At 34.8% G+C, this 12,904-nt stretch overlaps 1 protein-coding gene across 5 annotated transcripts in view; it reads left to right on the forward strand.

Annotated features, from left to right (window-relative positions):
• The window catches only part of LOC111086857 (XK-related protein 4-like), a 47,433-nt gene that overhangs the window by 22,538 nt on the left and 11,991 nt on the right, over positions 1-12,904 (forward strand). For all 5 annotated transcript variants that reach the window (XM_022391454.1, XM_022391456.1, XM_022391455.1 and 2 more), the window contains exon 4: positions 6,032-6,317. In XM_022391454.1, the coding sequence (XP_022247162.1) occupies positions 6,032-6,317 (286 nt within the window). The remainder of the gene's footprint in view (positions 1-6,031; positions 6,318-12,904) is intronic.

Raw genomic sequence — 12,904 nt, forward strand, 5'->3', positions numbered from 1 at the left:
CCTGTAGTGTTTTTTGCCTCCTGTCAAATTCTCGGTATTTTAAAACTTTGTTCCAGGGCTATCAGAGATTTGTTGGCCAAGGGAGCAGTGGAGAGAGTTGTTCCAGTTCTTCCAAGGTGTTATTCATGTCTGTTTGTTGTGCCCAAGAAGACAGGAGATTGGCATCTGGTCATCGATCCTTCTCTTCTCAATCAGTTCCTAGATCCTCCAAGGTTATTGATAGTCATTCTTCACTCTGCATTAGCATTTTTCACCAGGACTGTGGATCATCAAAGTTTGATGTCACTGATGCCAATCTACACATTCCCATAGCAGAGTCATTCTGTCACTATCTGCATTTTGTGCACAAGGGTAAGGTACTGCAGTTCAGGGCTCTTCCCTTCGGACTAGGATCGGCACCATGTGTTCTGCCAAGTTGTATGAGCTTTTTCTCCTCACTTCCATTCCCTAGGCCTGTACACCCACCATTACATGGATGACTGGTTATTGCTGGCACCATCTTCTTAGTTGGTGGAACATCACACCCAGTTTCTATTTTCTGAAGCAATCAAGGCAGGCTTTAATATCAGAGCTGAGAAATCTAGTCTCACTCCAATACAACATATTGTCCATCTTGGTGTCTTTTTCAACACTATCTCAGTTGGGCTTAGCCAACTCCCATCCGGCTCCATGCTATGGAATGGGCAGTCTGACGATTACTCGCATCTCCTTATCCCACTGCATGGATGGTGGTTTCTCTTTTAGGGATGTGGGCGTCACTTGAATCTTTCATTCCTTTGGGACGAGCACACGTGAGATCCCTTCAGTGGTCTCTTTGCTACCAATGGATCATGAACTAGCTATCCACTTGATTCCCCAGTCTCCTTATTCCAGATCAACATCTTTGATCAGGAATGGTGGTTAGATCGGAATAATACTACAATAGGTTTTCCTCTACCACCACCTTGTCCAGAGATCCATCTCTTCACAGATGCCTTGCTTCAGGGATGAGGTGCATATTTCAATGGTCAGGAATTCTAGGGCCTATGAACAGATAACAAACCTTCCCTGCACATCAATGTTTTAGAACTTCTTCGTGTTTAAAGGATAATATCTCAAGGTCTGAACTTATTGATGGAAAAATCATCATGCTTCACTCTGACAATTCCACAGTGGTGTCTTACATTTCCCATCAAGGGGGCACTCTGTTTTTGAACATTAGATCTTTATTGGGCCCACTCTCATCATACAATCTTACTAGCTTGCCATGTTCAGGGGTGATGAATTTGGTAGCAGATCAATTGTCTCAACCCAACCAGGTTCTCTCGACAGAGTGGATGCTGCATCACAAGGTTTTCTGTTGGATTTGGTTTGGGACCCTGATGATAAATGCATTTGCCACTCATTGGAACACTCAACTACTAGCATTCAGTCAGGACTGGATGGGATTGCACTTCTATGCCTTCCCATAGATTCATCTGTTACCCAGAGTCCTAGATCTTCCACAGTCACCCTATATAAAGTGGCTTTATGACTGATTGGATCCCAATAATTTGTTATGTCTAGTGAGCACCTTAAAGTGTTATGTTGCCTGTACTCATGCCTTTTGAGGTGCTAGGCAATGACTTTTTATATAATTGGATCCTTCAGTTTCCCAGGATTTATCCCTAGTTACCTTGATGAGATGGGTACATAAATTGATCCATATCACTTATTCTAGGTTCTCTTTGGAGGTGAGGAGAGTTCTGTGAGTCACGTCTCATCAGATTCATCACATTTCTATATCCTTAGTGGCCCAGTTGAATTGCCTGCTGGAGGACATTGTGGGGGGCTGTTATGTGGACCTCCCCCAATACTTTTATCATACATTATTTGCATGATCTGGCAGTATCTTCCTGTGAGGGATTTTGACTACCCCTTATAGGTATCTTTACCACATCTGCTAGATTATAAAGAGGGGTGAGTATCTTCATTACTAATCTTGTCTCTTCTTTGCTTTCCAGGGTCCCTTATCTCTTTTTCACAGGATTCCACTCTGTGGCAAGTGTTGCCCAGGGAGGTGTGCTTTTATGAAACCAAATATACACTAGCAACCATTAACACAGTATATTTTATCTAGGTTGCAACAAGCTCTGTAGAAATGAAGTGTTCCATTAGACCAACTAGAGGCAGACTGGGTGATATTACTGTACTATGCTGGACTGCCACTCATGGACTATCTTAAGTAAAGCATAAAGGGATCCTGCTCATCCCTGGTGATCATTGGATTGAATAAATCAGGGTCAGTTTGCTTTTAAAAATTTAGGGAAACTGGGAATTCCAGAGAATTGTTCCTCAGGGCTTCCCAGCATGCATCCCCCCCCCCCCCATAGTTTACTAGTGGAGCTAGGGAGTCCTTATCACACTCGGTTCCTAGTCACTGGGGTGGTGGACAGAGGTTATTCCTCAAGAGTGCTCAAGTGAATTTCTTACACTCTTAGAGAAGAGGGTGAGGTTGGGGGCCCCTCCTACCCGGGACCTAGGATGTTGTTCATAGATGTTGGTAAGAGCAGCACCAGTCTATGTGGGAGCCTACTTGTAATACTGATTCAAATTTGATGCTCAGCTATCTGGTTGGGTTGAACATGGTTTTTCTTTTTGATCAATATTGGTTCAGTACATTATTCATGGAAAAAGGTCCATTGCCTCCTCATAATTCCGATTGCAGAGTGATTCCATTGTGGGTCCTTGGTTGAGTGCAGTTTGTTTCACATCCTCCCCATAATTGTGGGGACAAGTGATATTTACCTTGCTCACATGATTGGGGAGTGACGATGAGTGTTCATAATTCCAGAGCAGATGAGCTCTGTTTCCTCAGGTTGAGTATGGAATACAGGATCCCATCATTTCGAGTTTGTGGTGTTGTCTTTCAGACTTCTTCAGGTTGAAGATAGGGTTTTTCCAGTTCGGTGTTGCTTATCTTCTCGTCGCAATTCCGGTGGCTCAAATTGCATTACTCTATAGGTACAGTTTAGGATCCACCTACACGTGTGTGTGTTTGTGTGTATATATATATATATATATATTGCAGTCCAAATTCCCTAGCCACCAAAGTGGGATTTAGGGACCATGGCCCTATAATTCTAACCATGAGCAGTGGAACCTCGGCTACCTGGTTGGGGCCTGGCCAGTAGTGATGATGGATCATGTCAAATTCTACCCGCAGTGCATGAATTAGGTTCTGGGTGAAGAGCATACCTGTTCTGGATGTAGTGTATTTCCCCCACTAGGGTACTAATCTTCTAATGGCTACCTGGTTGGGGCCTGGCCAATAGTGACGATGGATCATGTCAAATTCCACCCGCAGTGCATGAATTAGGTTCTGGGTGAAGAGCATTCCATGTTCTGGATGTAGTGCGTTTCTCCCACTAGGGTGCTAATCTTCTATTGGCACATCCATGGTCTATGCAGATGCATTCTGTATGGATAATGTCTGCACTGTTTTCTCCACCTTATCAATGTGGGATTCTAGCTGTAGTGTGAGAGGAGGTAAGTATGTTTCGGAAGTTAACATTTTCTTAAATCGAAAATGTATTTCCAATAATACTTACCTCTGCTCTTCCTCCCCACTAAGACCCAGTGTTAGAGGCTGCAGATTGAGTCATTTTCAAAAAAGTGATCATATTATATGAATGAGATGCTTATATACAGTACGAGGAAAAAAGGTGCATTGATTTAAGTGGAGAGTGTCACGAAATAGATATCACCAAGGGCAATTAATTGGGGGAATAAAAGACTGGAGGAAGCGAGAAAAATTCAGACCAATGCTTAGATGGGCAAAGGAAGGAAATCCTAGCAGTTGAGTAATATTTGTAGTGTGAGTAGAGGTGAGTATTATTGGAAATACGTTTTTATTTAAGAAAATGTTAACTTATGACGTTTCAAACTAGTACATCTGGTAGAAACATTACAATAAAGAATCTAGTCATACAATTTAAATAACTTGCAGACTGCTCCAGAAATCTGACAAGACCAAAGATTCAGAGTAAGCTGTGATATGTATCCCATGGTTCAGTGGTAAGTTTACAGATTTACAATGCTAAAGTGCAAGGTTCGATTCTCAGCAGTATACAAAGCACAAATACAAATTGTGAAGCTTTACATTATTTCAGTAAATGTAGGAAAGCATGTGTTCAAGGTGAAAATTTGTGGAAAAAGCTATGAGCAAAAGCAGTTATCAAAAGAAAAATATAAGGCTAGAATGAAAGAAACTGATAAGGTTATAAAAAATCAGCTTTATTGGGCCTGGCTAGAAAACATTTTAAACTTTCGATGTATATTAACAACTAGAAATATACATGTTTTTCATGTTAATACATTAATTTTTCTTCTGATTTGCTGAGAATGTAGAAATGCAACAATGTCATCATATTTTTTAATATCTCATGTATTATTTGGATTTTATTACTCCTTTGATGATGCACAAGCTTGTCAACAATGAAAGTTTTTATTATAATTATTTTATGATTGAAAAACACAGGATAAAAAACAAGTTATGGTAAATCAAATTCAAAGAAACATTTGTGCTTTTTGCAGGTGGATCTCTCTTCGTCAGGGTTAATTGATTGTGCATAGGGTTAGTCTAATAGACTGATTCTATATTGAGAGAAGGAATATTGACTATAATTCTGAATTTACTGTATGTATTTACACGAAATGTGACAAGCTTTTAGTAGAAGTGTGTTGTAAACAAAAAATCAGAAGTCTTACAAGTGTGGATGCAAGATATATCTGTGAGTTGATGATGTCAGTCTGACTTGGACTCTGACAAGTCAGAGTGCAAAGTTGATCTGAAGAACAAAAATACATTTTTGCATTTGCACAACCTGTGGAATGCATAATTATAGTTTTGGCCAATATCACTGTATATTGTATCTAGTATTTTCTCTACCATGAACTGTCACTATGTCAGCAATTTAAAGTAAAATGAATAATTGATAACTCTGACATTAGGTACATTGAATTGTACTCTTTAATAGGTTGTGGCATTTGCACTTTGACCCACATCTTTTCATATAGGTTCAAGGTCATTATTCAACATATAATAATATGGATGTTTAATCTTTTCTACTAGTTGTCACTTTTGGTCAAATGTTTGCTAACATTATGAATACTACTTGAAATATGTATTGGTGTTGATAGAAACTAAACTGGTACTGAATTATACTTTCTATATGAAATATTTGTGGATGATAAGATGTTCAGTTAACACTTTCTTACACATCTACCTGGTTTTTTGTACAATCCTAAATCTGCATGCATCCTAGAAGTTTTATATTACAATAGTGTTGCTTTTTTAAAGGATATCACAATTATGTAAAAACTTTTACCAGAAGTGTTGCTGAAAATCTTCATTAAAAATTACAATTACTAATAATTAGTCTTGATTGTGAGTGACAGGCAAACCATAAAAAGCCTCTGTGACTACTCTGCCTCCTCAGGTCATCTTTTAAGTATTCCCACTGTTAGATATATTTTCCAGTCTTATGCTAATTAGAAAATACTGCTATATGTTGTTTTGTGCAGTGTAATGGGGTCCCACATCTAAAATTTGTTTGCAATGACATCTCTTGGAAGCATAAGGTGATGTTATTGTAGTATTTTCATTTAATCAGTCATTCAGTGCTATGAATAAACCTGGTTATTGAAATAATTATTGTGCTTTTTATTCTAAACTACACCAAAAACACAGATCTATTACAAAACTTTGGTGTTGAGCTCAACAATCTCGAGTGGTCTTGCTACACATTTTCAATATGCAGAGAAATGTAAATTTCTCTTCCATTATAATAAAGCCTCAAAGAGTAATAGTTATTTTAAACTTGACTATTATTATGTTTTAAATTATTCGTGGTGAGGGATGCATATGTATTTAAACGTTAACCATCAATTTATATTTATTACTTTATATTTTCTCGTAGCCTAGTTTTTTCTCATTTTTATATTCTGCCTTCCAGATTGGATTTGTTTTTGCTTTCAGTTATTATCAGATTTTTTTTTCTGTTGCTTTCAGCAATTTTTCCTTGGTTATCCATTCTAATTTCTCTGATTTCGTTATCAACATCTCTGGTTTCCTATCAGTCTGCACTGCGCCGGTCACTTCCGAACAAGAACGATTTAACCAAGACTGGGAAAGTAGTGATGTTTATGTGGAGACTGTTCGTCATAGCATCACGGGTGGTGGCTCTCTCTCTTTTTGCATCCTACAGTCCAATAGCCTTAGGCATTTTCTGTGGAATACATTGGATTGTGATGACTTTGTGGATAATCTCAATGAAGACAGACTTTTATGACAATAAGTAAGCACAAGTTTTTATGTTAAATTTATTATGTGTGAAAAGTAAAACAAAATGCTTTTCTGCTCTTTACATTTAAATGGTAACTCCTGTATAGGTGTTTGACATTAGGTGCATACAGAATGTAAAACTGTGCATTGTTTAATAGAAGTTATAGAAAAAATATAGATGTTCATTATTTTGTTCCTTGATAATTTAACTCTCCTTTTACCAATGATTATTTTATATAAACTTCAAGTTATAATTCTTTTTGTATTTTAGAACCATGTTTGAGAATTTTAACACAGTATTTATTGCTAGATACTTCGAACACACTGAAAAGATGATGAACAGCTAATATTGCTGGTCAAATTTTTTTGCACACACCAAAGTTTATTTAGCAAATTGCTGCATGCTCTTCATTTTTCTAAAAAATGATAAATTAAGTGTGATGTATAAGTTAATAGTAACATGGTTCACATGAGTTGGGGAAACTGGTATTTTATGTTCTGTGTCCGGGAAACATTGGGGAATTTCACTTCAAGACAAAAATTGAGAAACTTTAATAAATTTCTTGTGATTCAGTGATGCTTATAGAACATTGGATGGCAAAAAAGTAAATTATCATTAGCACCAAAAAATTACATACTGATTAAATCTTGTGCATTTAGCACGTCAATATGCATATTTTATGCATAAACATGGTTTTATCTACATCAGTCTTTTTGTTTACTGTTAAATGTCTTGGAGTATGAAGGCAGCCATAATAGATTACTAAACAGTAAATAGGTTCCTGCCAATATGGAGTGCAAGGGCTCTGGACGAGGCTTCATCTTGTTTTCCTGAAACTAGGTCACAAACGGTCAGTTTAATAGTCTTAAAAACCCGTAACAAGTTAGTAATTAAAGATAGGCTGTTTCCATTAAATAAGCTATTTTGATCTTGCACATTTTAGTGAATTAATAAAGCAGTCTATGTCAGTAGTAAGAGAAGGAACACGTAATACCCTGGGTATATTACGTCATTGACATATTTGAGTAGGAAAAACTTGAAAGATGTCAAAAGAAAATGAAAAAGCTTATTTCAGTAAAGCCATGCAGTTCAAGGTTAAAACCAGGGGCAGATTGGCTCACCAGAACACTGGGCAATTACCTGTCAGGCCAGTGTATCTGATGCATTCTTAAAACTTGATTTCAAGTTTTAACTGTTTAGCCGATATGCAGAATGTGCTATTGTCCAGGCTGGTCTTTCAATGCCAATCCACCCCTGGTTAAAACAAACCTACACAGTTTTGATGAGTTATTATTTTTACTTCATGTCTTTACTTATGTTAAGTTGATTATCAAAAATAACTATAATAATTATATAAAGTGATAGTTTATTAGTAAATCTGTATTAATTCATTATAAAACAATATACGTATCAGTAAGCATTGCCTACAGCACATAACATCATGTTCTATAGTACATTCTGGGCAGGGGCTGTTAGTGATACGTCCAATAGGCAGATAGAATACTACTAGTGACGGTAATGAATGGCAATGTATAATAGCAGTAATTTGGAAATAATAAGTTTGGAAAAAATTAGATTAAAAGATATTAAAATATAGAATGTTTTATTGACAGTAACTAATAATATGAATCCACACAAGGTCTAGTTAGAACAACTCCCTCCCCCCTTTTTTTGTTTTTTGGGTGTGTGTGTGTCATGTATAAGTAGTATAAGTTTTTTATACAGATCTTTGTTTTCCTTAGTACCATATTTGCTGATTAACGGTGTGCTATATATCTTGGGAGATACATGTTCTGTCAAGATGTCATTCAACTTACTATTTAGTCATTGAAGATATTCTGTTGTGTGACAGCAATACCCCTCCTTTAAAAAAAGAAAAAAAATACATGAAATAATCTGGGTATAATATTTGACATAAAAATGTATGTGTATCACCACCAAACTAATTGCAGGAGTTATTATATACATATACACTTGTTGAATATATGTGCTTCCCTTTTATTACCCCCCCCCCAAGTTAGTACATGAGAATTTGGACAGTATGTGATTTAAAAGGTGCATGTGAAGACAATGGTAAAAATAAGAAACTAAAATCACAAAATATGATAATTATACTTTTTAAATACTTTTAATATCCTGTTATTTTTATTTTTAATCGAGACTTGTAAAGTATATGCAAATATTTACCACTGAGGTAGCAGTACTCCTGTCTCAAGTAGCTGTATCAAATAGCTTTATATTCTACTATGTTTTGGATTGCTTTAGTCGATAAATAGTTAATATTTTAGAAGCATTTAGTTTTATTTACCAGAACAATTTAAATGCTACGAGTCACATCAGTGTACCTTTCATGAATTATCCTAAGAACAGCTAGCAAACTTTTTAAGTTACATAGACACAAAAAGGTTTCAGTATGATGTGTCAAGTACATTTTGATAATCTATCCAATAACATCTAATACTACATGTACATATAGTGTATACACACAGTTTTGTCAGCTTTAGTTAAGTTAAAATTGAATTGTACAATTTTTATGCTCTATCATAAACAATTAGATAAACTGCATTTGTTGTGTAGGTTCTGATAAACCATTAAATATTCCAGAACCTATTTACCAATTATACTAACATTTTGCAAGATGACATAAATTTCATTAAATTTTAAATGAACAAAAAAGGAGCTTATTAGCCCATCAAGGATGTCCCTTCCAGCTCCCAACTATAACCACCCCTTACTACTCATGTATTCATCCAATCATTTCTTGAACTCAGTTAAATTTTCTGCTTCCACCAAGGCAAGCTTGAAGGCAGCTCATTCCAAAAGCCAACCACCCTATTTGAAAAGTAATACTGTCTGAACTGCAGACGACTCCTACGCTGCCAAAATTTGAATTTATGACTCCTTGTCCTATTGTTTTCACTGCTAAACACTAAAAAGTTTGATGGATCTATATTATGAATATCTTTAATAATCTTAAACACCTCTACAATACACTGTTTAGATGACTTAAGTGATTTTTCAATCACAACACCAAGATATTTTTATTCAACCACAGTATTTAATGTATTCCCATTTAAATCATAACAATACTTTGAAATGTGAAAACCTACATGCATCACCTTACATTCTGGATAGTTAAACATCATATGCCATGTAATAGCCCAATGCATCAAATGATCTAAATCTCCTTGTAAGTCTGCAGCATCTTTGATACAGTTAGCCACCTCAAAAATCTTAATTTTCTTAGTCATTCCTGAGTCAATATCATTAATATAAATCACAAACAGTAGAGGACTCAGCACAGAGCCTTGAGGCACACAGCTTGTAACTGTGATACAGTCAGATCTAACTCCATTTATTACTACTCTCCAGCCAATTTTCTGTCCAATTTATTAACATTTCCCCCAAACCCACAGATTTTATTTTTGTAACAGGTCTTGTGTGAGGCACCTAATAAAATACTTTATGAAAATCAAGGTAAACCAAATCAACTATAGGTGTTTAATTTATTGTATCCAAGCAATGCATATAAATATAATAGTTTATTACTTATTCCAAAGAAATTACAGTTATTAGATTTAAACTGATCTTGTCTAAGAATAGTATTACCAAAACTCCAGATACCTAGCCTGAAAATAATGAAAGGACATGTCTTAAGTCACCATTAAATCCTTGTCAATTTTTTCAGTGTTTTGTTATGATTTATAGCCAAAAGTGTTGTCTACTGGAATCAGCACAATAAATTATCAAAATAAACGAATCAATGATTGTGAATAAATTTGAAACTGACTGGATATATAAAATGGAACTTCCTTGTCATGGAAAACAATCAAATTCTAAGATAAAAGGAAGTAATCTTATTATTATTTGTTTCACATCAGGGTCTTGAAACCTAATAAAATGACAAAAAAAAACTAAACTGAATGATATGAATTTGTAAAGCAGAACATTGAAAATACATAATTAGCTTGTACTAAGTTTCGTGCCAGTTAATTAAGTATCTCACTGCAAGAAGAAAATAACAGGGAAATTTTAATGATACCATTCTGGTCCATAAGGGCTTAGATCTGCAAAACTGGAGGTTTAAATTAAATGTATACAAAGTGTGATTAAAATAGTGTCTTATCTAGTGATTTGACCATACTCAGTGGCAGACACATTTATACCAGCCCCAACCATGTGACATTCTACTTCCAACTTTAAGCATTATTCACAGCTGCATATATCCTGTTCATTTAGAGCATCTAATTAAGCACAAACAGCCTACACTAAAAATTGAGAAGTTACCTAAATGTAAATATAAATATCCTTTTTTTTCTAACTTATTTACCTTTCAGAGCTTTGGTAAAATCGAAACATGTTACTAGTCTGTAAGAGCCTAATTTTATATGTGCTAGTAAGAATAAAACATGACATATGGAAGAAAAACATAATTTTACATAAATCACACACAAAAAAAAACACCATGCAAACTAGTAAGAAAAGCTTTTCTGTAAAACAAGAGCAAAACAGACATAATTCAGTAAGATCCTGATTTCAAGTAGACAGATGAACAACTGATGAGATACTTCATTAAAAAATCTACAGAAAATAAGTAAAAACAACATGAATTTGATTAGTAATGATGTGATTTTATTTACAACAATATGAAGATGAAGTTATAGAGGACACTAATAACTAAACTTGCCCTATACCATATTAGCACAATTTAAAGCATATATTTAAACCAATGAAAAAACAAAAAAACAATTACTACTTAGATCAAAAAGAATTAAGTGTACAGAGAGAGATTTGTAAAAAACATAGCACAATATTGGTCAGTAAAATATCATTTGACATGTCTTATTAAGAATAAAACTTCAGACTGGTAAATAAAAACATATACTTATGTAAAACAATATGAACAAAACTTCAGGGAGTACATAATGTAACCTCTCTTCAGCTTTGTTACAACATGCAATTTTATGCAGGGGTTAAAACAGCAAAAGCATTGCAGTTTTTATTTGTGGTAATAAAAGTCCATTCAGACCAAAAATAGAAAGCATTTGTTTAAGTGAGAAATATTTTTATTTTTGTATGTTAATAACCCGTTTATGTAGATCATTAAAACACCATAACAGTCTGTAAGACCTTCTCGACACATTCATATCAATTAGAAAATATAAATAAAAGTATGAAATATTAAACTTGCTACCCTTTCTTATCATGAAGAATTAATATATCTTTATTCATGTATATTCGGGTTGACTTTTAAATATACCAATAGAGATTGCTTGTGTTTAGTTCAATGTTGTCCATGTACAGGATGCATCCTACTGTGAACGATATACGTAATTCTGCAATTAAATTGTCACTGGTTTGGTCTATTTCATGTGCTTCTGTCTCTGTAAGTGGACAGTAAGTTAAATAAGTTCTTCGTGAATTATTATCGATATTTGGCATATTGGAGTAGATAGACAGATAGAAAACTACTTGCTCTTTTTTTGATCGTGACACCAGTCTCCTGACGAGGGTTATATGACATTTTGGGAAGTTCCAGCTGAGACTGAACTTCATTATATGCCCTCGTTCTTCTTATGTGGTAAATTGTCATTGTCTTTGTACTTGACCACTGTCTTAATATTCTTCAAAAATACCCTGCCCACTGTTATTGTACTTAAACAGATGCTGTAAGGAAGACAGAGAAGCTGGTCTAATATTCAAAAGATTGTAGACGTGCTGGCCTTGCTGCTCGTTGTGACCATTCGCCATATTGAAATGAAATGTGTAAAAACCACCTATATCAAACTAACTGGAGTTGGGTGAAATAAAAACTCGTTTGTTACAAAGGATAGAAAATGGTGTTTTTACTTTTTATCTTAACATTAACATTAAAAGTGCGATCAAAATACATAAAAGTACCAATACTGAAAAGAGACATACTGTTTTAAAAAATTCTATGAAAATGAAATTGGATGGGGAGTCAAACCCTCTCGTGACGTTCCTCATGTTATCCTATATCACTGTGTCAAGTTTGGTGCTGATTGATAAAAAAATGTGGAACAGATGGATGAAAGGTGCGAATAAACAGACACAGCCTTAGCTTTATATATTAGATGCTCATTTATGAGCGAACGCTGAATTGAATGGCCAACTGTTTGTATTTTAAAACATATAGCTAATCATAAAATAAACGTGATTGGCACAATTTTATAATGGTATTTTGTTTTGTCATATACAAAATGATATAAGTTCTAGTTATCCCTCAATTATTCTCTGCAGTGTGTAACAAGTATTTTAGGAATTTCGAAATTTGTTGCAGCTTAATAGCTTCCTAACACAGTGGTAAGTATGTGGACGTATAACGCTAAAAATCGGGTTTCGATACAGATATCCCTTTGTGTTTACCTATAAACAACAAAAAAAAACACATCTTAATATTATTTAAATAAGAAATGGAAAAATTTCCACTTTATATTATTTATTTTATCAGTGTAAGCACATTATTAAATTGTTTGTTTGTTTTTAGAGCAAAGTTACAAATGGGCTATCTGCGCTCTTTCCACCGTGGTGAAAATGAACGCTGAATTTCGTGTCATAAATCTGTAGACCTGTCGCTG

Source organism: Limulus polyphemus, unplaced genomic scaffold (genome assembly GCF_000517525.1).
Source record: "Limulus polyphemus unplaced genomic scaffold, Limulus_polyphemus-2.1.2 Scaffold1495, whole genome shotgun sequence".
Classification (NCBI taxonomy): Eukaryota; Metazoa; Arthropoda; class Merostomata; order Xiphosura; family Limulidae; genus Limulus; species Limulus polyphemus.